This window comes from Musca domestica, unplaced genomic scaffold (genome assembly GCF_030504385.1).
Source record: "Musca domestica strain aabys unplaced genomic scaffold, Musca_domestica.polishedcontigs.V.1.1 19, whole genome shotgun sequence".
Taxonomy (NCBI): Eukaryota; Metazoa; Arthropoda; class Insecta; order Diptera; family Muscidae; genus Musca; species Musca domestica.
The window spans coordinates 11964981-11991064 of NW_026712245.1; the positions used below are offsets into that span (position 1 = coordinate 11964981).

Sequence of the window (26084 nt, forward strand, 5' to 3'; positions counted from 1 at the left end):
GTGACACCTCCCCTTGGCAGCAACTGGGACGCACCTGTCTGTCCCAATTATTTATGGTGCCATGCTTGTTTATGACAGCAGGATTGGAAATCGAAAGAAAAAACAAACGATGTCATTCATATTTCGGGCACCTACTGAATTCCATCATCGAAGCAACGAAGTCAGATGACGGGAGATGATCGAAAACATTCCATGTCACATTTATTTTAAACATTTATGTCACTATTCTGGGTCACTTGGTGTCCACAGACAAACAAACATGTGTTTGTACATTAGAGTGTGCCAAATTTTCAAAATCATAATAAATGGATCGAATTTCGTTTCAACATCAACAATTTACTGCTAATGAATCCCATTAAATACTCGAAATCTTGTTATAAAATCGTTTACCGATGGATTGAGGTCGATTGTTTGCTAAATACAAATTGTTAATTTCATAAAACCTCTTTCAATGTGGCGGAATAAAAAGAGCACTTTTCTTTAGAAGCTGACGACATTTTCCTGATTATTTTTTTTTTCCAATCCGCCTCCACATTGACCTTGTATATTCAGTAAAGACACGATTCGACTCTCATACCGCACGACTCTCATAGTCGTCTGTGTTTGACTCTAAACGCCATGTCCGATCGCCTAGCACACGTTCAAAATTATGATTAGCTCAGTATTTCATTTCGTTTCGAATGGAATTAAAACTGTCAAAATTGGCCACGTAAATACAAACAAAATGAATGAAGTCACCTGCACACTTCCTCCTTCGTCGGCTATATAATGGCTTGGATTACGCTAATTTATTGTTGAATATCTTTTGCCAAAATAATATATATATTTTTATTTGTCATTATTCTCTTCATCCAATGAAAAGAGATGAGCGCTCCATTCTTTATCTCCAATGAGACTTTTTTGTAAACACGCTATATCATGCTTCATCGTCGTGAAGATGTTCAGAAAAATAAATTATAATTTCAGAACAGCCGATCGCTGAGAGTTGGGTTCATAAATTCCGTTTATTTCAATGATATTCAATATGCTTGTGAATTGGTTCATATCTGCATATGTGACGATGAACTTAAAGATTATTAATTAACCAGTTCTAGAACCTGCATGAGTGTATAAGTTTTATTTTCATAATTGTGTTCTCCGTTATGATAATTTTCTATCAGCTGATGTTACGGAATAATTCCTACTGAGTAAATTTCCCGGTAAGAATTCACTCTTCACAGGCTAAACTTTTGGTTTATCGAAAATGTTGTATTGTTTTAAATAAATTACTACAAAATATTGACTTATTGCACACATCTACAAAATGTTTTTTGCCAAATTTCAAAGCTCTTTACGAAAACTTCATGGGATCTCTGAGTAATATATGTCCTTAAAAACCGTTCAAAAAAGATTTTAGAAATTTTTGCAATTTTTTCTCATATCAGTGAGAATCGGCTATCGTAGTAAAAACTTTTACACTCTCAAAGTTCTGAACATACAAAAACATTTTGGTGAGAATTTTCCAGAAAAAAAGTTATTCGTGATGGAATTCAAGCGTGATGCTGTGATTTCTTTATATTTGTCTGGAAAACCACAAGTGGCTATCGGTAGAGCCCTCCAGCTTTTAAATGTGAATAAATCTTTCGTGTCTCGTACCGTCGCTCATTACCGTGATACTGGTAGCGTAGCCCGATGTCAAGGAAGTGGACGGAAGAGAACAGCAATATCAGCAGAACTGGTTCGAAAAGTAAAGAAGCCACTTCATCGAAATCCGCGTCACAGTGGCCGAAAAATGGCTCGTGAGCTAAACATTTCGCAATATTCCAAATATTGAAAAATAAGCTCGGGGTAAAGCCATTGAAATTCAAAAAGTGCAATAACTTACAGCGCAACTGAAAGAAAATAGACTCAAAAGAGCTAAAGAGTTGCTTTGTTTGGCCGAAAATGGTGAACTGTCGAATTTGGTTTTCTCCGATGAGAAAACATTCGTGTGTCATTGGTGTGGGCCGCCATAACAGCTGATGGTCGCTCTCCGCTCGTATTAATCGACCGTGGCATCAGAATAAATGCCGAAAAGAATAAAGCCTTGGGCACGCAAACATTTTGGCCGCAGACCTTGGACATTCCAACAGGACTCAGCACGCGCCACCAAGAATGGTTACAAAAATAGGTTCCTCGCTTTTGGAAAGCATGGTTGGCACTAAAAAATGCCAAAGTATCGATCACCTCAAGCAAGCGCTTCGCCGGGAATGGGCCAAAATATCCCAGAGCAACATTCAGGCAGCGTGTGACGGTTTCATTGGCCGTTTGAAGGGCATAATTCCTGCCAAAAGGGACCAATTCGAACAAATCTAAACTTATTCTAAAATTGTATGCTATTTCCCACATTTTTTGCTTTCATTCAATAGAATTGAAAAAAAAATGTAAAAATTATGCCGCTTGACTTTGTTCCAGTTTTTTATCTCACCCTGTATATACAATATTCCGCCACCGGAGCTAGAACCCATTACGAAACACAAATATAACTTTTTACAGAAATCCGTAGAATAATATGACTAAAACCATCAAAATACCGAATATTGGGAGGAACTGTTATATAGCGGCTACCCCAAAACGTGGACCGGTATGTCTCATTTTCAATACCAACCATCCTAGCGACAATACAAACTATTATACCAAAGTAATGTGGGCTGTATTGTGATTTCAAAAGACGAACATCGTTAGAATTTTATGCTGATCATGAATATATATACTTTATGGGGTCTACGACGAATATTTAGGGATGTTGCAAACGGAATGACAAATTAAATATACGCTCTTGTTCAAGTTGGAGGGTATAAAAATGAGTTTTTTCTTACCAATTAAATTTTATTACCATTAAAAAAAAAACTCATGACTATCATCGAATAATGCTCAAAAATAGACAAATTGGTACTACCCTCATATTTTGAGCAAACCTTCTCTTTCTCTCCTCTAAAATAGACAAATTGGTACTACCCTCATATTTTGAGCAAACCTTCTCTTTCTCTCCTCTAAAATAGACCAAAAACGTTCCCCGCCAACATTCATATCCTTGTTTTGGGACATTTTTCTAATGATTTTTAATGAAAGAAAGTTTTGTTGGAAAAAGTGTGTATAGTCAATTTTAGATGTATCCCTAATTTATCTTCAAACTTTACAAGTTTGGCCGAATAAATTGCGACTTTTGTGGAAAAGAAAGGAAGCGAATTTTTGGGAGAGAAGGAGAAAAAATAAAATTTCCCATAAAACTCAATTTTGTTTTCTAATCACTTTCCCTGTCCGTTTATGGACTCAATAAGTGGGGCTGCCTGGAAACTGAAAGAGTTACTTTATCCGCCTAAAAAAATTATTAATTTCAAATCAATTATAAACAATATATTAATAGTCTAAAAAAATATTTAATTTCAAATCAATTATAAACAATATATTAATAGTATTTAATGGTTTCTGTATAATTTTACTAAATTTTCTAATAGTATCATTTTAATATTTTTAATCTCAAAACCAAAAGAATTTGCAACAACGCGAAAATGAACCAGGAAGTCTGCATTGAATCACTGCGTTCAGTATTTCAAAAACGAAACATATACAATTTTTATAAATTCCTCTTCAACTTATAACTCCAGCACACTTTTGTATTCCAGACAACCACTATCAACCAGCCAACCAAATCTATGAATGTAGAAAGGACCATTCGCCAAAAAAAATTGTTTTTTAAGTTTTCTCTCATTACGATTCCACAATTTTTAGTTCCTGGCAAAGTCAAAATACAAATCTCTCAAAAGTGGTGGTGGAGATTCAACCATTTTCCTCTGCTACATGAAACAAAATAAATAGGAACTTGGTTTCGGGAGCCGAGCACATCCAAGCGCACAATGGCGCGCTGTTTTATTTTTTCAATATTGTGTTGTTTTTTTGATGTTTGCTCCCGCCGACTGCCGGCAATGCTTTGGCCGATGATTTTGAAAATTCAAAAATAGAAATGAACTCAGTTCGTTAAACTGTGTGTGCAGCAGTAGCACCGTCATTGGCGTCTTCAACACGATACCACAAAATTCTGGCCACCAAAGGTATAACAAGCAAGAGAGTGCCACTCACTTCTTCTGTGTGTCCCACCACATTCGTCTGTTCCATCCGACTCTATTAGAAATTTTTAATTTCACTTTTTAAAATTATAACTTATTTTTTTAATTTCTAATATATTTTGCATTGATTTTTGCTCTCGTTGATTTGAAATCGAAACAATGTGTGTAATGCTTTTTTAGCTCTTTTTTTCACATAAAATTTTAATATTTCTTAGAAATTCTTGAAATCATATCGAAAGTGGCCGTGTGAAGAGGACACGCCATTTTGTGTGTGAGATCGTATCGAACAAAAAATTCCCACTTCGATTATGTAATTGTAGAAAAAGCTGTCACTGTCACTTTTCTTCGCCTCGTTCTGCGACACTAACCAGTAAAATTACCACGTTTTTTTCGCACGCTTACACGGCGTTTTAACGGCTTTATCCCGTACGTAACGTAACGTTTTCAAAATTGTAACAGACTTTTATTATCTCTCCTCCGTTCTATGCACATATACCACGATATGCTTTGTAAATTATAGATGAGGGGGCGACGTGTGTGTGTTGGTGTTTGAGTGTATTCTATGTTAGAGATGAGGAAGATTTACTATTTGTGTGTGGAACAACGAATCCTCTCGAGAAGAAAAACCGAGAACAACACTCGACGAGTACGAAACACTAACTGATCGACCAAATGAAAATTCCAATTAGAATTTTCAGAAAATTCGAATCCCCACGCAGATTTTCACCAACACACTCGAATTATGGCAAACGAAGAGCAGAACATTTCCTTCGTGTAAATACGAAGAAGCACCCAAGATGTGAGCTAGCCAAGCAAGCATCTAGCCAGCCAGCTAGACAGCCAAACAAGCAACTCAAGAACTGAGCATATGTGTCTGTCTGGTGGTGGTGATTGTGGCGTGCTCTGATCGATCTTCACACATACTTACCATTTTGTTACAAATCTTTTTGAGAGGGTTGACGTCGACCGACCAATGCAAATATGTAACATTAAAATGGAAAAATCAATCGATTGGACGTAAGCAAATTATGTATATGTATCTGCGTGCCTTCATTCATCTACTTGATCCAACTTTTTGAGATGACCCACAGAATTTTATTCTCTATCCCAAAAGGTCATCCGTGAATTATAGAATTACAGGGAATAGGCACCTAACATTATTTCATTTTCAAATCATTGAGGATGCCTTTAGAAGTAAATTTCTAAAGCACTCACGCTGCCTTAGTGCAATAAGTAAGTCCTAAGACAAACGAGAATATTCACGGAGAAGGAAATAAGTTTTATGGGAAAGAAGAGAGATGAATGAAGCAAATTTCATTTTTTCCTCAGCCGGCTCCCTTAAAAATACAATGTTCTTTTCGCGCAAACTTCACACGAGTTTTTACCAACTAAGGTGTATGCATGCATTGGAACAACTAACATTTTTGCAACAACAATATAATTGTTTTATAAAGAAAAATTTCAAGGGAAATAATACACAACAAGTAAAATACATTAAGTTCGGCCGGGCCGAACTTTTATTACTCTCCACCATTATGACCTACAAATAACCAGATCGGTGCAGATTTTTTATAGCTTTGATATACACCTTCATCCGCTTTTAACGTTATTGCTATGTAATATCAGCCCAAATTGAATAGATTTTTTCAAATTCTACCGAATCTTACCATTTGGTGAAACTTTGCACTGTACGGCAATGTTATTTGGTTCAAAGTTGGTATGACCTGCTTCACATAAATTCCTAATGTAAACATTTTTTGTTGCGGGAGTTCCACTAAATACACATAGTGGTTTAGGATATCATATAGTTGGCTCCGCCCGACTTTTGACCTTTCCTTACTGGTTCATGCATTGAAGTACTGCTGGGAATGCTAATTTGAAATGAGGTTACCTTTATTTATATGCACCATGATTGAAACAAATAAATAAACAAAACAAAGAATTGGGTAAGTAATTCTTGTTGGACAAGCACATATGCACAGTTTTTTATGGATGTGTACTGTTTTGAATAAACAAAAAAATATTGAAATGCAAAATTTGCACGTTAACGGACAACAAACTGCACAATTTGTTCTTAAATTTTGTGGTATAAGCTCTACTTTGCACTCATGTTTTATACGGATTTTATGAAAAAAATTAATATAAACAAAACTATTTGTCCAAATGTCTATTTAACACAATAAGAGTCCACTACAGAGTTGCATTTTCCTAGTTGCTTGAAGTGAACAATCTTTCCCATCGAGTCATTAATGGGATAAAGAACAAATATTTTGGGAATTAAGTAGATATTTAATAATTAATGGTCGAATAACGAATAGACACCGAGTCACGTGTCATGTTAACGAGAGAAGTGTTACATCGCTCTGGGACAATTGCTTTTCCCAGATAGTAGAGGAACAACAAACTAGTAAAATTGTCAAAATTATTTTATTGTCTTTCTCCGGTGCAGGGATATGGGTCTTTAAACAGGAACCAGGGTAAAGCCGAAATATATTATTTTAATAAATTCTCAAATAATGTTCCAATGTTCCAGAACCTGCAAAATTTACAACTTTTACAATTTTTTTGGATATAATAAAGGGAAAGTCGGTTCTCGTAGAAAAAAAGTCTTACATTTCACTTCATTTATTTCATACAATTCAATATAAATAAGCCAACATGGCCAAAATCTTATATTAACATACAACAGTATAAAAACAATCTATAACAAAATTAATCCTAAAAAAACTAAATAAATAACAAAAATTATAAACGAATAGTAAAATATATACAAAAAATAATAATAATAATTTAAATTTAGTAGCAATTAGACCCTCAGACAAAACTCCTCTACCAAGCTGAACAACAGTTTAGCAAGGTAGAGAGGAAAAAGGCAAGAGGCATCAATACACTTAAGCGCTAATCATAACTCGTTTCCAACCGAGCGAATGTAGCTACTACAAGTATAGCAAAAAAATCCTTAAAAAAGAAAAAATCAATAAAATTATGTACTAAATGGAAAATAAACAACCATAAAAATGGCCCCCAGCCAATAACTAAAAAGAAATAACAAAATATAACCCGCGACCAGAAACTCAATGAACAGACAAATATTCAAAACACCTCTTCTTGTACATATCAAAAGAACAGGTAAAATTACGCAGGGCCAGAGGGAGCTGATTCCACAATCTCGCAACTCTCACAACAAACGCCTTCTCACCAACTACAGACGAAAGTTCTGAAATAGACTTTCTTCAGTCTTGTAAAAATTTGTAAAATTTTGTAATATAGTACTTCCGGTACTGGAGCACAACATATTTTGGTGTATAATGCCACTTTGAATATAAAGGGAACTATTTGAACTAAATACACGAACGGGGTTTCAATAGTTCGATTGCTCCTTTCACAGAATATTTTTTTATTTGAACTTTACAATTCCCGAACAACACAACTCTAATAATTACTAGAACAAACAGCTGTTGCGGCGTGTTGCCTCTTCCACTTTCTATACATTTCGGCGTATTCGGCGTGTTGCCCTTTTCTTCATTCGCAACTCTTTGTGTATTGGTGTATACTTGTACAAAGTTGTTGATGTGTTTGGGTACAGAGTACACAGAAACAAAGCGCGCCGCCGCCGATTAGTCTACACCTGATAAGACGCCGCCGCTGCCGAAAAAAGGGTTCCACTCCGTTGTCTAATTATTAGTATTTGTAAGAATTTTTGCAAAAATTGCAAAATATTTCCGAAAAGATTTGATATATTTAATATCGTCGAGGAGAATTGTAGCAAAATAAAGTATTGGAAAAACTTCAACATTTAACAGTCTGTGCATGTAAAGTGAATTCTTATTGGAAATAAAACAATTTGTGCGTTTCTGGTATACGAGACGAAAGCGATACAAACAATGAGCGGAAAAGTGGAATAAATAAAACAAAAACAGTATTATCTATCGCTCGCAAGAGGAATTTATTTGCTCTGAACGGTTCCATTGGCCTAGTGTTTGGTGGAATTTGTCGGGAAGACTTGTCATGTGTTAATTATATGTCCCTTAACAACAAACGACACATCCGATCTTTTGTTGCTATGAATGCTGCTGTAAGTGTTTATGTAAACGCAGCTAAGCTGGTGCTCCAGACCACGGAACTATCATCCGCCAATTCCAGCACCAATAACGAGTTGCCCCGGCAATTGTTGAATCTACGACAGCTGCTTTCATGTGTTGTTTGCTGTCGTTTGGCAACAGATCCTTTCTCACCCAGCCATGGACACTGCAACCACAGTGTGTGTCGCCTTTGTATACGTGGTCAGAAGAATCTGAGTCCATCGTGCGTTCATTGTCGCGAAAATCGGGACTATAAGACCTATGAAGAGAATAAACAGCTGCGATGTTTGTTGGTCTGTTACAAAAGTCTATGCGAACACTTACGTAGCAGTCATATATTTCCCCAATTAGCAGGACGAAAATTGCTGCAGTTTAATGTAATGTCACCCACGTTAAGTATGCCACAAATGTCTTTGCAAGATTTGATTGTTGAAGGAGCCAGTTATGATGACATTATGTCAAGCTTTTCAAAAGACTTGCCCAAGCCACAAGTTTCATATGCACCTAACAACCCTCACCCAAAGCAGCAGCCACAAATGCCGGCATTGGTGGTGCCACTATCAACCACAGCCGCCACACCATTAGCTCCCCTGCAGCAAAACATCAAATGTTCTGGTGTAACTCAGTCAACAGCGCCCAAGGCGTCAACACCGCCAACCTCAGCTAGCGGACCAATTTCCAATCTACCCCAAACTCACGTACCAAAAATTAAAGTCGAGACAACTTCGCCAACCTTTAAGCCTTTATCACATTTGTCAGCTCCCGCAAATCACGGCTCAACGCCAGGTCCGCAACAGAGTTCCAATACAACAACATATAACCATCCTCAACTAATTCAACTAAATCAGCTTAAAAATGCTGGTAACATTACATACATTGGTCCTAACACTAGGGGCATCGTAGTGCCCATTGTTTCTTCTTCCGGTACAACCACAGTGCCACTCTCTATAGCATCAGCTAGATTACAGACACTCAATAGACAGCTTGCTCAAGCAAGGGCTTTGCAAGTAGTTTCCTCGGCAACTACACCCACTGCGACAAATACACAACAATCGTCCGTGTCTTCTTCTGCCACAGACGTAAAACCCCAATTGGCCACATTTAAGGTTTCCTTGGCGCCAACGCAGTTGGCAAAAACAGTTCCTTCACTGAATACGTCCTCCTTGCGCACATCTGCCCCTACAGCCACCACTACATTGACAAATGCATTTACAACCGCTACCGTAACATCGCAAATTCGCAATCCTCCTGCCATTAAAACAGTTTCCAATGGTTCTGCAATGTACTCTGTGCTATATACAGGAATTGGCAATAAAATTACCATCAAGAGGAAAACAGATGGTGATGAAGATGTGGCCCAAAAGGTTCGTATTGCAAAAGAAAATATTGCAGAGAAAGTTGTATTTAATTATTTAATTTACAGAAAAATGTCTCGACATCAGCTCCCAATGCCACCATTTTGCGACCCATATCGAAAACCATTAATAAGAAGAGAGGATGCCGCTGTGGCAATACCACATCCACTCCTGGCAAATTGACTTGTTGCGGTCAACGTTGTCCCTGTTACGTGGACTCAAAGTCATGCATAGGCTGTAAATGTCGTGGATGCCGTAATCCCCATCGTCCAGATGGTATGAAAGTACGACCTGTGATACCAGAACTTGCCTGTTATGAAATACAAATGGCAGACGATCATGGAAATGTCAATGAATTGCCGATAGCAACCAGCTCCACTAGGTTGGCGCCACCTACAAATGGGGAAGCCAACGAAACAGTGGCATCTCCAGCAGCAACCACACCACTTAATATGAAGCCAAGTTTTGAAGGCGCAGCTGCATTAGTTAGCAGAAATGTGCAAGTGACTCCTCGTAGCAGTCCTCTGCCTAATACAACAACTAACACGGTGTCTGTACAACACACGCCCAATGTGACGCAGGCGTCCTTAAGCTCATCTACAACATCGGTAGCATCGACAATATCAACAACACCGGGTAATATTGTCCAATTAGATCAAATGCAAAGGGAATCTCTACTTATACAAAATGCAGAAGGAAAATTTCAAGGTAACTGACGGATGATTCAAATGCTTTAGTACATTAATATTAATTTATTTTTTCCTCATCAGTTGTTAATTTGTTTACAACGGGTACATCACAATCCGCAAATCAAGTACCAGGACTGCAAATGCTTCAGTCACTACCTCAAGCTGTGGTTTCAGTTTCCGGAAGCAACAATTTTATTTTGCCCTCAACAATAAGTACAACTGCCCAACATGCAAGTTCACCAGTAGCTACAGCATCATTGCCACTTATTTTACAAAACCAGCAACAACATCAGCCACAAATATTTCAACAACAACAGCAGCATCACCAAGCCTTGACTTCCCAAAGAATATCCACGGGCACGTTACCTTTGCAGCTGCAACAACAATTAAAACAAAATATAATAACAGTTCATACAATAGGTTCCAACGCAAATGCTAACACTTCACCAGCTTCTGCATCAGTTTTAACTCCTTCCTCGTCACCCGCCCCCACCACAGCCACCCTTACCTTAGCTCCAATGATGATCAGCAACCCCCAGACTCAGACCGCCAATAGCACTACAACAGAAATCCTGGAGAATTGTGGTGAAATGAGTCAGCATTATACAAATCTCGTCGTAACGTCTTCTAGTGCAGCTTCGGGAAGAGATGTTACATCGCTGCCAGTTGTATCATTGGGAGGTGGCGGTACAATTACCCATCGTAATACCACAATAAATCTGAAGTCCTTAGGTAGTCCCAATACATGAGTAAATGCGTAATTTTCGTGTCTCAAACAAAAATTATACAAATTTTACTCCCACCCACAATTCAGTTTGTTGTTAACATATCAAAGCCAGTGTTTCCTTTTTGTTCGACACAGTCTTACCGTCACCTAAAACCCCTAAGTATTTTTCTGTTACAAAAAAAAAAAAAAACACACACACACGCAGACACCGTACCAGATGCATTTAAAATTTTCATTTAACATATGTTCCCGCATGAAAGTGTTTTGTGGTGACTGCAAAGGGGAATTGACGGAAAAATGGATTTTATGTTTTATTTTAATAAAACATCCCAGTCTAGCACATATACGTACACATATTTATATAAAGTAAACACACACATGAATATATATAATATCAATGTTAGGCATTAGTTTTTCTCCAAGGATCGTACATAGTTGTTTCCATGATCTACACAAACCTACTATAGATAATAATTCAAACCACGTTTATGTGACTTATACATATGTGTATCACATATACTCGTATGTGTCTACATACGATAACGTGAAGATTGAAATATATCTATGGAAGAGTTATGTGTACGACATATAAGCGGTTATGTATTGTATTTCAAACTGTATACATCAAAACATTACATTTAGGGCTCGAAAACCAATGGTGAAAGTATTCAAAAACGGAAACAAAGTAGATTTTTCCCCATTATTTAATCTCAACATCAAATTCATAGAATCTAGAACTAAATTAGATTTAATAATTTTTATATATTTTTGTCGTAAAGAGAATTATTATCTTAACTGGATATTAGCATGCGTTTTATGGGTTTTTAGTTTTAATTTGAACGTAAGACCAGGTCTTAAGCATCGATCTGTTTTATTTTTATTTAATTATTCGCTTTAAATATTTTACGACTGCAAATTTCCAATCTATTTAAATAAGTGTTGCTTATTACGTTTAAGTATTTATAAATTTAATATTGAAAAGGTAAACAAAAGAAATGTATATGAAATTTTTCATAATAAAACGAAATATTTATTAAAATAATGAAAACAACAAAAAAAACGATGTACATTTGGATAGTGTTCAGTTAACTATTAAGAGATTACGTACGAATGCAATAAATAACAATTATTTCCATTAGAACCAATATTAAAAACCAATAATAACAATAAATTTTAGAAAAAAATGTGAAAATCCCAAGTCTATATATTATGTATTCCAAGGGTTAGGGCATCGAAAACGTTATTATTTTTTTAACAGAAAACCACTGTTGCTTTGTTATCTGCTGCCGCATCTCTGTCAATAGCTCACTCTCAGAATTTGTCTCTCCAGCGATTTGTCTTATGTCGGAATGTCTGTCCCAAACATAACATCGCATCAGTAGCAGCATCCGCATTTGTAGTGTGATCGTCAAGGAAGGCGTTTGTATTTTTTCACTCAAACCATCTTAGCGCAGTAGTTGGAAGAACAGAACACAAATTAAAGGCTCTTTGACAACGCACAAACAAAGACCCCAGCCAAGAAAACGAGCGACTCAGAATTATCTTCAGCGCTTCTTTCTACACAGTGTGATGGTGTCTTCGATTATAAAGAGTAGCGTGTGTGTGCATTGATTTACTTACTTACAACTGATAACTCAGTGGAAATAAGCCGTAGACCGAATTAAAAACACGGAAAATGAGAATACAAAGATCGTGGTTGATTTTGCTGGGCACTCTTGCTTTGATGTGTCAAGCAAGATCACAGGAAATCGGTAAATACTTGAAATGAATTAATAATCAATGGATATAAAATGTGTTTAATGGGTTCTAGAGGACCAACATGGAGAGGAAACCACCGACAACATCGCACACGCCGAAGCAGATAATGCAAATTCCCTAGACGAGCACAACGTCAAAGTTAGTGAAAATCGTTTGGCAGCCCAGCTCTATGCCGTATTGAATCACTACAAACAGGAAGATCCAATAGGATTTCCTGGTGCTCCAGTGCCTGATCCCATGGATGTACCCGATATGAAGAAAAACCTTGGTATGGCTACATTAAGTATGTACGATGTCCAATCCTATGGCTTATCAAAATTTCGCATTGTCAGCATAAAGGCCGATTTGAATGCTATGACGGTACGTACACACACACACTCATACAAGTTCGAAAAATTGAAGCTTTGTGCAAACTATAACTATCTCAATCTTATCTCCAAGACAGCTAAATATATATTTAAAAGTGGTTATCAGGGCAAACGATCTCGGAATTCGCAATTGACCTTTTCTTTCCAATAATTTTACAATTTAGTTTGAGTTCTACAGTGACTCAATATTCGGATTAAGGCGTATTACGCAGTGTTTGAATTTGCTGCCAGCAAAGCTGTGGATAAATCAAAAATAAGCTGTGGATTTGCTGTGGTAGTGTTTTGTTTCAAAAGCAACAGTTGTCGCTGTGCTTCGACTGTAAAATTTTCACAGCACAGTTGACTGTCACAGTCATCATCCCTGTTTTAGGGACTATAATGAAGTAGGCAAGTGATGTTCAAACCTTTCATGGGTGTCACTGCCAACAGAGCTGTAACGCTTTTAGAGACACAAGATAGTAAATCTCGAAATTTAAAAACTTGTATTACTAACAGTAAATAATTGCAGATGCCTATTATTTACTTAATAATACATATGCATAAGGCTCTAACAAACATTAAAAAGCATTAAAAGCCATTCCACTCACCGGGATAAAATCATGATGTGGATAGCGATCAGCAAATATTGCAAAGCTCTGTTATATGGAGTACTATGAAGTTAAGCCAATGGGGAAATACTCTCAGACTTCAGCAATCACCTTTGAAAATTCTTAGAATTAAATCAGAGTTTTGTAGGAATAGAATTGGAGAAGTTGTAAAATGTCGACACTAGACTTATACGACAAAGTGCTTATAGTACGTAGATATACGATTCTTATTACCACGCAATCTTTAAACAGAAATCAAATTTTCTATAAGCAGAAATATTTTTCATTTAATCGAGAGTGATCGGATTGTTTGTACGATCTTTGAAAATTTTCTGCACGAAATAAAATTATTATTTTCATTTTCTTTTTTAACCACAACAGGTCAAATGTGCTGTTGAGCTGGACGAAATGATAACAAAAGGCTCGTACACATTAACATCTTTCTTCTCCAAGGCGAATGGTCCTTTTATTGTTATTCTAAAAAAAGTTTTGATTACTGGTATGTTTAGTTTCGAAATTTAGTTATTCTATGTGTAACTCGATTAATTCGCATATTTACGTATTTTGTTTCTCCGTATTTGTGTATTTTGCAGGTGTCGCAACATTAGCTGTACAAAGAGACGGCCACTTACTTACCGATCACATTAAAATGGATGTCACATTCGCCGATATGTCTATGGATTTCCAGAATTTGGGCTTTCTTGGAACAGTTTTCCAGGGAATTGTAAATTCGGCACCCAATCTAGTGTTTGATGCTATGAAGCCGTTTATGTTGCAAGAAGCCGATTCAAAATTGAGAGAAGATATCGATAAAAACATTGCCAAATTAATGGGTGACAAATTATTGCCAAATTCCATAAGTCCACTAGACATGGCTATTGCTGAAGGACGCAAACAAGTGCGTGAAATGGGTTATGATCCTTTCCGCCTGCCCGACTACAATCGTACAATGGGAGTGTTCGGAATGCAGTTATCGAACACTTGGATTCATGGATTATCTACATTCTATAGGCACGGTGATGTCATTGCCTCCATGGAAAATAATACTATATTCTTAGAGGTCACTGTAGGAACTCAACAAATTGCCGGCGGTGGCCAGTGGGAAGTGAATGGAGGACTAGTTTCGCGAGTTGGCCACATTCAATTCACTTTACAATACATTCGATTGACTGTCGATGTGAGTCAGCCACTGGATACAAGAAAACGTCCACAAATCAATGACTTACAAATTGATATGGGCAACATTCAAGTGAGGTGTGACGGTGCTGGCACCTTGGACTATGTTATGGAATTTGTGGTAAATATTTTGCCAAACCTCTTGCGTTATCAAATCATGGACGCTTTGGAGAATCCCATTAGAATGCGCATTCAAGAGAAGTTCAATACCATTGACGTTGAACAAACCATTAAGGAAAACTTTGAGAAATACCAAAACGGAGAAAAGGTTTCCTTCGATTTTAAGTTGTAAATGTGCAGATTATACCTTAAATCGTAATTATAAATGTAGACAAATTAATAAAATATTTTTTAACGATTTTGGTTGTAAAAAGTTGAATGACCATGTTTAGGACTTAACTATTCCTTGTCAATTTAATGTGCAATATTTATCTGTTGTCAATGCTCAGCTATGGAAAATGCAAATGACATTTTAGAATTTAATTGTGTGTAAAAACAAAAACCTGTGTGTATATTTTCGATAAAAAATGAAATACTGTGTATTATATAAATATTTGTTGGGAGCAGAGCACACACACATATATAGAGTACTATAAATGGAATATATTTGAAATTGCACAATGGTAGATTCAAAATAACTCGTTATGGTTCTTTTACAAAGAAACACATCAATTGTAATTTCATTCGTTCCTTCACATGTTCCAAAATTTCGTCAGCCTGTTTCATTTGTTCAGCATTTAATGGAGGATTGATTGCTTCCAGAGCTTCCAGGAAATAGTTTCTGTAAATTGATACATTGTTTGTTACATAAAAGATATAAACATGAAATTCGAGCTACTGAATTTCTGAATCCCTTTTTTTAAAAGCTTCCTTATTCAATGTAACATGACATTTTACCTACCTCCCCGTTTCGTTGGTATAAATACGCATGGTATCTCTCAACAAACGTATATCAACATTTGCCTGTATGGCACCAGAGTAACTGAATTGTGGAACACAACTCATAAGACGGGCTAATTCTTCCGATATCGTTAATACAATCGGTTCCAAAATAGATCGTAGCAAGGCCGGTGATATAGTGTATATTTCGGAATAAACAGCTACTAAATTATCACAACATTCATGGGCATAGGGACGCAAGTTTCCAATGGGCATTTCAATATCCCATTGAAATCCACCCAAGTACATGGAGGGCTCAATTGTTCCAACCAAAGGATCGCCTGAAAAAGTAAATACTCAGTTGAGCTCAGTAGCAAACAGAATCGATCTTTTCACTTACCTTTATGCTCTACATATGCATCCAAAATATTGGAAAATAATTTGTTAACTGAATATCGCGCAGTTTCAATTGCCAGGGATGGTAATGGATAACCGTACCTAAAATGCCAAACCATTTCGGTTATCATTAGTCTCTGAAAGTTAACATGTTTACCTCCTACCTTTCGAAAAGTTTGCCTACTCTATGGAAGAAGCTCTTGTTGCAATAGGCACAATTAGCTAAACAGCACAACATTCGTTGTTCCCAGGTTATGGCCGTGGAAGGGGAAAGACTGGCAAATCTTCCTGAGGCAGGTCCGCTACTCTGATTATTGGGATAGCCCAACAATTGCGACACATTGTGAGTTGGGGTTTCTTCTTTGTGTGAATTAAAAGCCAGTTCCTGAATCACATCGCAAAAACATAATAACATTTTTTGTAAACGCAACGAAACTTCTCGTTGTCCATCAGATTCCGTTTCTAAAAGATTGCCCTCCCTAAAAAGAAACCAATTACAGAACCAAATATTCTTCTAACATATATCTTCAAGCAATAATTAAATTTTTACAGAGTCCGACAAAGAAAATCATATTCAAATTTACACAAAATATACAGGAAAAAATATAAAACACATAAGACTTACCTTATTTCAGGATTAATACAGGCTTGTTGGGCTTCATCTAGAGTCTCTATTAATAAGTCTTCTAAGCGCTGGGGCAGCAAGGTAGCACCCGGAAAATCTTCTACGCCCATTTCCCATGTCTCCAAATCAGTTAATTTACTGCATTTCTGCGTAGCTCTTTCAAAGATATTGGAAAAACAATGTAACCGTGTTTCGTCGATGAACTTTTGAACAATATCCAAGGCTGAAGATGGTAAATCTAAACTTATCAATGTCGCATAGGTTATACGGGTATATCGTAAACATTGCGGAAGCCAAGCTTTAAAAATGTCATGGGAACCATGAGAAATGGGCCATATAAGTCCCACACTTTGACGCAAAGACCGTGCTTCAGCATCTGTAGTGCACATTGCGATTTTTAGATATATACAAAATTTTTCTATCGCATTTAAAATCATTCTCTAAAAATTCATGAAATGTTCAATAAATATTTATGTGCTTTAGAACAGGACGACGTACGCACCTTAAAATCTCCAGGACGTGGATCATTTGGACCTCGTAGTTCTCCTGTAAAATACATCTGACCCAAACGCCAAAGATCGGGTAATTGTGAAGCAGCTATCTCACAAATTTCCTCACAAAATGCAACTCTATTGGGTGGTTGGGATGGGTCCCGATTTTTACTTTCTGTAAGGAATATATTAATAAAATACGATGAAACTGTCGTCTAGTGTACACATACTTTCTGCGCCTTGGGCATCTTTTGAGGCATACTGCTCAAATGTCTGCTTAAACGTCTGTTCCAGGTATTTTGCCCTCGCATCTATGGCGTCCCAAGCAGGATCGGCATTTCGCAACTTATCATTGATATTGGATCCAGATTGTTGAACTTCCAAACTAATCAGAGCTTTGATAAGTTTGCGTTGTTGTTCCACACTTTGCGGCATTTTAATAACTTTCTCATGAAGTTGTTTACGAATTTGCAAAATGCGATGATCCACTTCTTCCATAACCGTACGGAAAATCTAAATTCAAAATGAGAGATCAATATCATTCTTATCAGTTCCATTATTGTTTCAAATGTATTACGGGAATCTCTGTTTTTCCAAAACGACTTTTTGCTCTGGCATAGTCGTTGACCACTATATCATACTCCCCAGCTGCAGCCTTCTTTTCAACTGAGTTGGGCAAACAAAAAAGAAATTTGTGACGCGACAAGGCCAACAAAACTGCTCGCGTAGAATCTGCTTTTTCCTTGCGCACTAGAACATCCGTAAATATGTCCTCCGACTTTGAAATTGAGTCTGGGAATAAATATTAGCTTTAATTTTAAGTGATGTAAAGATCTGACATACTTTCAATTTGTTGTTCCAATACATTAAGCGGTTCAGGACCGTACTGATTCAAGTCCTCCAGCAACTTATCACGGATATTCATCATGGTGTCTAACTGATCGATGACGGAACCTGCATTCGATTTTAAAAATGACAGTTGACCCTCTTTTTGACTCTCTACTTTCCGGTTTAAATGTTTTAGTCCAACTTTTAAGTCTGCAAATGTTGTTGCCGAGTGTTTCTCTAATAGAAAAAGAGCGGGAGAGAAATTCTCCTGGAGAAGATCCCCACTAGAACTTGGAAATAACTCCCGTAAATTGTCGACATTTTTTTGTTCATTTCCTTCTGTGGAAAGACCTAAAGGGTCTTCTTGTGTGAGCACCGACTGAACTAATGTTCTGCGACCCCAGGCAAAGTTTTGTGTAGGTGCCTCTTCAATCCAAACAGCCGATTCTTTTAGGGGACCAATAATCTCGTGATTTCCAATTGCCCGAAATTGCACAGAGGACGTGCCTTCACCTCCACTACGGGTTGTCACAATGATGTCTCCCAGACCTTTAGCAGGACCCGTACGGGCTATAATTTTATTTGGCGAAACCCATTCAGCAGAAAGCAAGCAGTCGGAGCCACATATTTTCAGACCTTAAAACAAAAACAATACATTATTCGCCTCCCCAAAAAAACAAATTGATTACTCACCAATTAAATCAATGGATTCAGTTCCCAAAAATTCTCCTCGTATAATAACTCGAGTACCAGGAGGGCCTTCTTTGGGCGATAATCCAGTGACCACGGGTTGTGGAGCCATTTCTTTAACCCAGATTTAAATTTTCTTTTCCTTGTCGTATCCCTGCCAGAAATGGTGCGAGTCAATTTAGGTGATAACGGCCGCCGCCCTCTTTAGTGATAACGCCGTCATAAAAATTGTGAGCAACTCAAATATAACACTATTCACACGAATTAAGTAAGAAAATAATAATTCATTGCTTTTGAAAATGTTTTTTTTTTTTATTTTACAAAACAATAAATACGTACACATGTTAAAATTAAGAAGGTAAAGCCACTTCAAATGAACATACCATCTCTACATCATAGGAATTGGCGAAGCACAACATACGGTGTTTTGGGGAACTTTTGGAACCCAATATCCCGGGAAGAATGGATTCTCCGAAAATTGTATGTTCTTGTATTTACGGTATAAACTGAATGTTTATTTGGGTACCTAAGATAAGATATATTAAATGAAATTCCGCATTAACCAATTACGCCATGTCCTTTTCTTACTACCTACCCATGGTAAAATTAAGAAGGTAAAGTAATTTCAAATAAAAATTCCCATCATTGCATTTCCTGTAATTTACCGTGTTACATTTCACTACAAAAAAACAGGTTCCCATCTCTGTTTCTGGGTATACAATGGAATTATAAATACAAATTTTGACAATGAGATGTTGTCAAATGAATAATTTTTGAAAAAATTGTAAACATATGATTGCATGACTTTACCTCCTTGATTCTACAATGCACCTACCAAAAAATTAACGTTGTACAAATTTATAATTATTAACATTCATCAAATTATTATATTTTTCAGTTACAAACATTCATATTTTTTGTATTATCGTTTATATTTTCAAGGAAAAATCGTTTAATTGTCAATTTTGAAATTGTTCTACTTTGAAATTTTATACTCCCGACGTATTTGCGTAACTCTCATATAAATACAGGTGTTTAAAGTGTGAGGTGAAAAACGTCGGCAACAGCAAGTGTTATTGTACGATAAACGTAACAACAACTACGTGCAGATTTGTTTTTGGACGTAATACCTAAAATGTAAACACAACACTATAGAGCTCATGGTACAATAAGAAAGGTTGCTCAACTTCAAATAAACTAGAAAAACGAAACTCTTCGCTGGATTCTTATTGCGCCAAATAGACTTTTAAATATGCAACAGTTGGTTTTGTTTATTTTGTTTTTGGATTTTTTTTGGACGTAATACCTAAAATGTAAACACAACACTATAGAGCTCATGGTACAATAAGAAAGGTTGCTCAACTTCAAATAAACTAGAAAAATGAAACTCTTCGCTGGATTCTTATTGCGCCAAATAGACTTTTAAATATACAACAGTTGGTTTTGTTTATTTTGTTTTTGGATTTGTTTTTGGACGTAATACCTAAAATGTAAACACAACACTATAGAGCTCATGGTACAATAAGAAAGGTTGCTCAACTTCAAATAAACTAGAAAAATGCAACTCTTCGCTGGAGTCTTATTGCGCCAAATAGACTTTTAAATATGCAACAGTGGTTTTGTTTATTTTTTTTTTTAAATGCTCATATTGTGGAAAAGCCGCTAAACAAGAATGGAAATTTGGGGTTATTCCACAAAATTGAATAACAACAGAAGTAGTAGTATAATACAGTATTATCCCAAAATTTTACAAGTGTCGCCCACACTTTTATGAGACACAACACAAAGCTAAATTACTTTTCAACAAATTTTGGACCGTCTTGAAATTTTTATCATTTTCTTTTAAGCGTGCCACTCAATTGCCTTTTTATATTTTTGAAAAAAAAATAACTTTTATCCCTTTAGCACTTTCTCCAACAAACTGAGACTTGCCGCAAGTAAACTTGCCTAATGTAAATTCGGTCTTTGCAGGTTCCGAGACACAACTATTGAATTTACTTTTCAACAAATTTTGAAACACCTTGTTATTGCTCCTTGATTAATAGTATATATTTATAGGTCCCTACCTCCATAATGTTTAGTCATCTCCGCGTAAACAAGCAAGTCTCGTTGTGAAACTAAATATATTGTTGTAAAAATTACGGAAGTAAATAAAATAAAAAAATGGAATTTCCAAATTTGGGACAACATTGCTCAGAGAAATCGTGCAACAGGCTGGACTTTTTGCCAATGAAGTGTGACGCCTGCAAAAGTGTTTTCTGTTCATCCCATTTCAATTACGAACATCATAATTGCAAACACGGAAGGAAAGATCATCAAGTGCCTTTGTGCCCGCTATGTGGGGACCCAGTACCAACAGCTCCGGGTGTCGAACCAGATCTTACTGTTGGCCAACATATTGATAAACAATGTAAATCAGATTCTCGAAAGATATTCACCAACCGATGTTCATACAAGTCATGCAAGCGAAAGGAGTTAATACCAGTCAATTGTTCGCAGTGCAAAAGGAACTTCTGTTTGCGACATCGACACACAGCAGATCACGAATGTCAAGCGGGAAAAACGACTGGAACTGTATTCGAAGAACCAAAGACAATGGCTGGGTAAGCTTTCAATTCTTTTAATTTTATGAATTTGGCAATTTGTTGACCAAGCCTGGCATGTTACAGTCAGTAGTGTTAACCCAGACTAATCCTTAATACTAAGATAATAACATAAATAGATGCTCGAAAATCTCCTAGATCACACTTAAATGTAGATATGGGTCAATAATAATAATTGCGATAATGTGCATTGGCGGTCAGTTGGTAAGAGCATTGCAACAGTGACTCATAGCTATTTGCACATTTTAGACCAACATCTATTATGTTCCAGAACATCTATTATGCTATGGAAAAAATTGCAAAACTGGAATAGCAGGTTCTGGAAATGAGCAACCTTTAACGGGAAAAATTTGAACCTCTTTGGGCCTTAAGTCAAGTTTATATTAGAGGGAGCATAGGTTAGACGTATAATTGTATATTTTTTTATTTTGTTCCACTATTTCAATTATGAAAGCACAATTCTGTGACAAAACCGAAACGAATAAACAATTATTTCCTCTTATAGCAAAGCTGCTGAATTACGAAGAACCCAGAAACCACCGAATACACTATTTGACGTTGCCCCAAAACCTACTACTGCAGCCGTAAGAGAAACAGCTGCTCAGAGATTGACTCAAAACATACAGGGCAATATGGTAAGTATTTGGAGCAAAAAAGCCATCAAAATCTTAGAAAAAGACATAGCATGGAGTGAATATCAAATTATTATTTTTTAGACTGAAGATGAAGCACTGGCCCGTGCAATAGCTTTGTCCATCATGGAATTGGATGAAAGCAATGATCGAAATCGACGCAATGAGGCTGCAGCCAACAGTACCCAAAGACGAAACAATACTACTGTTCCAGTGGGAGGACGCGATGCCCAACAAGGAAATGGGAAAGACAAGTGTTCATTGTCATAGTTCAGACTCTCAGCAAATTGCCAACCTGATCACTCTTACCTAAATTATGTAGTTTAATATTTAAAGTTTAGGGGTTTAATTTGCCAATTGCTACCAAATGATGCCATAAATAATGGGCTCAAGTAGTCACAATACTTTCAAACATTCTGTAGTCAAGATACTTTCAAACATTCTCAACAAGTTATAATTGTATGAACCACCTCTATACCAATTTTTGGTTCTGTAGACAGATTTAAGCACTTTTCTTAGGATCCTGTTGTACTTTGACGAATTAATTTGGATTTGTTATTGCATAAGTTTATTATTGTTTTAGTACTATGTAAAGATAATAATAAAAGAAAATTACACATTTTAAATTAACAAATAAAACTTCGTTTTTACAACACATTTTATATCAGTAATGATTGGTTGCTTTTGATTGACATATCAAATCTTTTGTCTAATGTCCCGGCAATTGCTGAGATGTCAAAGGAGGGGGTACTGGTGATTGGGCTGTGGGTGAAGTCACAGTACTATTATTGCCCGAAGATTCCGATACTTCTGTTAAATTTTCCATATGATTGGGCACATTGGTGCAACTTTCGAAGCTAACTTTCTTGTCCAAAGAAATCTTTCTGGGAGGTGTGGGGCATCCAGTTTCACTAGAAGATGCGCTTATTTTACTCTGCGAAGCGGAGAAGTTAACAATAGCCTCAGCAGCGAGAATACTGGCACTCGAAAGTAATATAGAGACCTGCTCTGCTGAAGGACAGCTGGTAATGATCATATCATCGGCACTATATCCATTCGTCGTCAACAATTGCTCCAATCTTACAAATGATTGTATTACATTATTCTGAAAGTGATGCACATATATAATGAATATAACACACGATTAATAAATACTTTATATTCTCACCCTAATTGGTCTAAATATGATAAACTCAGTATCTCGGTTACTCAAATACAATTGCATAGATCTTTGTAGGGCCGGCAATTTGGTCTTGATTAGGCGCTGAGTTTCCTGAATGACACTGCTAATTTGTTGTGGACTTGCCCAAGTACTTTGACGCAATGTATAGTTTATTTTTGTTACGGGTTGTTGTTGCGTTTGATCTTTACCGGTTTTAGTATCGCTATTTACAACAACTTGGGCTTTATCCAGGAATGTAATTAGTGGTGCAGCCAATGTTTGCACGGCGTCCTTAATAAACTGCTCACAACTCAATTTCAATTGCCTATCTACCTCTTTCCGAGAATCTAAGAGGTGTTCCTTAATTTGTGGCGTACCTTCAAGCAAAAATTCTAGTAACGCATTATTGCTTCCCATCGAAAAAAGCTGTTTTCGTTTCTGCAACAGGCCAAATGCCGCTGTTTTTACTTTGCTAAAATCCAAGGAAGTCTCCTTAGCTGTAAAGTCCACTCGAAATGGCGCAATTTGTTCACGTAATATGAGCAAATGCTTTATCTCAAATAATTCGCCATCGATGGGAGTCTTAAAAGAAAACAAAAATAATTCTCTATTGAACATCAGTACCGGGTGGGAAATAATTACCTTGGCTTGTGCTATTTTTGTAGCAGCTGATGAAACACTTTGTATACATAACTTTAAGGCCTCCTGTGATAATCCTTGAAATATTGGTCTATCGACACAACGATAAAGGCGTGACAAGCATACAAGGGTACGCCTTACAGTTGGATACCACATTCCATGTAAATCTGCTGGTGAATCTAAAAAGGCATTAACGATTCAAAATATGTTTTTGTATGTCGGTCTTCCAACCACTTACTCATATTTCTAACTCGGCTAACACTCGTGTCAATGCTTTCAGCATCTGTTATGTTTGAGTTTGTAGATATTAACGATGATCTTGAGTCAAAGCGTTTTAATTGGGCTGGTTCTTGCAGGGATAAAGCTATGCTCTAAAAGAGAACAGTAATTCTAAACTGTATGTAAATGGGATTAAACGAATGGTATTACCTCCATCATTTCTAATTTTTCTGGGTAAGCCAGATCCCCAGCTGAGGGGTTATAGTTTAAAATATCTGATTGCAAATACAAATGCGCTCTAAATACTAAACGTTCCTGGGCGTCTTGTAACAATTGATTAGCGACTGAAGAAAAAGCTTCGAGAGGAGTGGCTACACGTAAATCAAAAATGAACATATTATACAATGTCAATATTAAAGCTAATACCAAAGTTAAACTCACGATTCTGCTGAACATGTTCTTCCAACATTTCTATTCTTAAAATGGAGCAAATTTCGGCCAGCGTTTCCAAATGATTTATGTGGATAATAAAAGGACGCATTGTGTCATATAAAATATTACATAAGCTTTCCAAATAGGAACTGCAATGGAAAAAAGCGATATGCAAGGGCCATAATTTTTAAAATTATATAAAGCTTACGTTAGCAATTCACTTTCGGTGGCAAAAAACTGGTAATACAAACGATGTTCGTCTTGACAGACGTGTACCAGAAATGAACACGAACTTCGCATCAATGTGCAGTGGTCACCCTTATGTTGAGCCTTTATTTCTTTGATTGCCTTATCCACAGATGGTGTCATTATTGTCGATCTTTCGTTCAGATAATTCTGCTGCAATTCTGCCAAAAGATTCGCATATTCGTGGCAAACATCCACACGAGATTCAATCATTTGTGAAACTCGCTTTACTTTTGCCGCTGAAGTTTGATACTTTCCGTAGTACAGGGCAAATGCGGCATCAGGCGACGTAGGAGCAATGTCTCCACTGCTATTCGGTGTTGTATTTCTAGGCCGTAGTGTAGCTTCCGTTGCTTGAGACATAACCGTATTGAAATAATTCTTTATCAAAGTAACAGCTTTGGCCAAACAATGTTTGTATTTAATAGTATACGCATGGGAGTCTTTGAATTTTGGCTGAAAATGTAACCAAATTATAAAATATATTTTGATAGAAATACATCGTTATCTTACGTGTTCCTTTAAATATGTAAGACAATCATCGATTTTGTTCAAACATTCTCTGAATGATTCTGAAGCTACTGACAAAGTGGGGCTATGCAAACGCTGATTAAGCAACTCAACCTGGCTAAAGTAGTGTAGGCGTTTATGAATATCTTCTCCCAACTTCTGAAGTTTTTCTTGTTCTTCTATCAACTTTTCACTTGCAGTGTTTAATGCATCAGTTTTGTCGGACACGAATGCGTACTCATCTCTTAGGGTTTTCAAACGACCCATGGCTTGTTCAATTTGCTCTAAAATGTGAGCACATTCATTACTCCTTGTCACCAGTTGTTGCAGGTAGCGATGAGATGCTATGTCTGCATTTTCTTGAATTTCGGCATGAACTCGGTCATACCATAACAAAAAGTCATGGGTAGTGTCAATACCCGTTGCAGAGGGCAGTTGTAAGTCGTTAAGGGAGGAAACAATCCCATTTTCTTCAGTGTCATCGTGCTTATTTTGGGAGTCTGTGTTGTTGTCCTCCTGAACTGGGGTCTGGAATTAATATTAAACAAATAAATAAGATGCAATGTCCCAAACAACAAAGCGGCATATGAATTTTACATCCACTTCCTGTGACCACACTAGATTGATTTGTTCTAGACATTCTTCTTGCACCACATTCAAAGCGGCTAAGGCGTTACTCTTCGTTTCCCATTGAAGCAATCTGGATCTTATTTTCCGTAAATTTTCATTTTCCAGTTGAACACTCGCGACGTCATCCATTCTGCCAGCATCGTCCAAAACTATAAAGTAGAGATGACAAACAATCGATAGTATAAATACTTTATATTTAAAGGGAATATCGATTGTTAGTTTTTTCTATCGATATTCTCGGAAGAATTGTCAGTGCTAATAGCTTGTGCTCTGTT

The 26084-nt window shown here is 36.7% G+C and overlaps 6 protein-coding genes across 7 annotated transcripts in view; 3 read left to right on the top strand and 3 right to left on the bottom strand.

Annotated features, from left to right (window-relative positions):
• LOC101890034 (muscle-specific protein 300 kDa) overlaps nucleotides 1-4722 on the bottom strand; it is a 204563-nt gene extending 199841 nt beyond the window's left edge. The window contains exon 1 of one of the 2 annotated variants that reach the window (XM_059121315.1): nucleotides 4454-4722. The gene's annotated coding sequence lies outside the window, so the exon portion shown is untranslated. The remainder of the gene's footprint in view (nucleotides 1-4453) is intronic. The other variant, XM_059121319.1, reaches the window with a different exon arrangement.
• Nucleotides 4723-6764: 2042 nt separating this feature from the next.
• LOC101894148 (E3 ubiquitin-protein ligase msl-2) lies at nucleotides 6765-12125 on the top strand. Its single transcript, XM_005180289.4, has 3 exons — nucleotides 6765-9531; nucleotides 9591-10230; nucleotides 10293-12125. The coding sequence occupies exons 1-3, from the start codon at nucleotides 8107-8109 to the stop codon at nucleotides 10958-10960; spliced, it is 2733 nt and encodes a 910-aa protein (XP_005180346.2). The 5' UTR covers nucleotides 6765-8106; the 3' UTR covers nucleotides 10961-12125.
• Nucleotides 12126-12356: 231 nt separating this feature from the next.
• LOC101891975 (Hemolymph juvenile hormone binding protein (JHBP)) lies at nucleotides 12357-15226 on the top strand. The gene is made up of 4 exons (XM_005180276.4): nucleotides 12357-12689; nucleotides 12749-13056; nucleotides 14033-14150; nucleotides 14245-15226. Exons 1-4 carry the CDS (start codon nucleotides 12614-12616, stop codon nucleotides 15117-15119), a joined length of 1377 nt encoding a protein of 458 aa, XP_005180333.1. The 5' UTR covers nucleotides 12357-12613; the 3' UTR covers nucleotides 15120-15226.
• A 113-nt stretch (nucleotides 15227-15339) lies between these two features.
• LOC101892148 (exocyst complex component 2) lies at nucleotides 15340-18942 on the bottom strand. Its single transcript, XM_005180277.4, has 10 exons — nucleotides 18740-18942; nucleotides 18062-18682; nucleotides 17796-18010; nucleotides 17449-17731; nucleotides 17230-17393; nucleotides 16728-17167; nucleotides 16267-16581; nucleotides 16107-16204; nucleotides 15729-16047; nucleotides 15340-15608 (listed from the first exon to the last, which is right to left on the bottom strand). The coding sequence occupies exons 1-10, from the start codon at nucleotides 18846-18848 to the stop codon at nucleotides 15470-15472; spliced, it is 2703 nt and encodes a 900-aa protein (XP_005180334.1). The 5' UTR covers nucleotides 18849-18942; the 3' UTR covers nucleotides 15340-15469.
• A 1854-nt stretch (nucleotides 18943-20796) lies between these two features.
• LOC101892608 (AN1-type zinc finger protein 2A) lies at nucleotides 20797-22642 on the top strand. Its single transcript, XM_005180280.4, has 3 exons — nucleotides 20797-21339; nucleotides 21845-21974; nucleotides 22056-22642. The coding sequence occupies exons 1-3, from the start codon at nucleotides 20900-20902 to the stop codon at nucleotides 22239-22241; spliced, it is 756 nt and encodes a 251-aa protein (XP_005180337.1). The 5' UTR covers nucleotides 20797-20899; the 3' UTR covers nucleotides 22242-22642.
• LOC101892315 (conserved oligomeric Golgi complex subunit 3) lies at nucleotides 22517-25973 on the bottom strand. The gene is made up of 9 exons (XM_005180278.4): nucleotides 25777-25973; nucleotides 25183-25707; nucleotides 24632-25125; nucleotides 24433-24572; nucleotides 24202-24362; nucleotides 24011-24143; nucleotides 23776-23951; nucleotides 23140-23715; nucleotides 22517-23076 (listed from the first exon to the last, which is right to left on the bottom strand). Exons 1-9 carry the CDS (start codon nucleotides 25936-25938, stop codon nucleotides 22681-22683), a joined length of 2763 nt encoding a protein of 920 aa, XP_005180335.2. The 5' UTR covers nucleotides 25939-25973; the 3' UTR covers nucleotides 22517-22680.
• Between the last annotated feature and the right edge of the window lie 111 nt (nucleotides 25974-26084).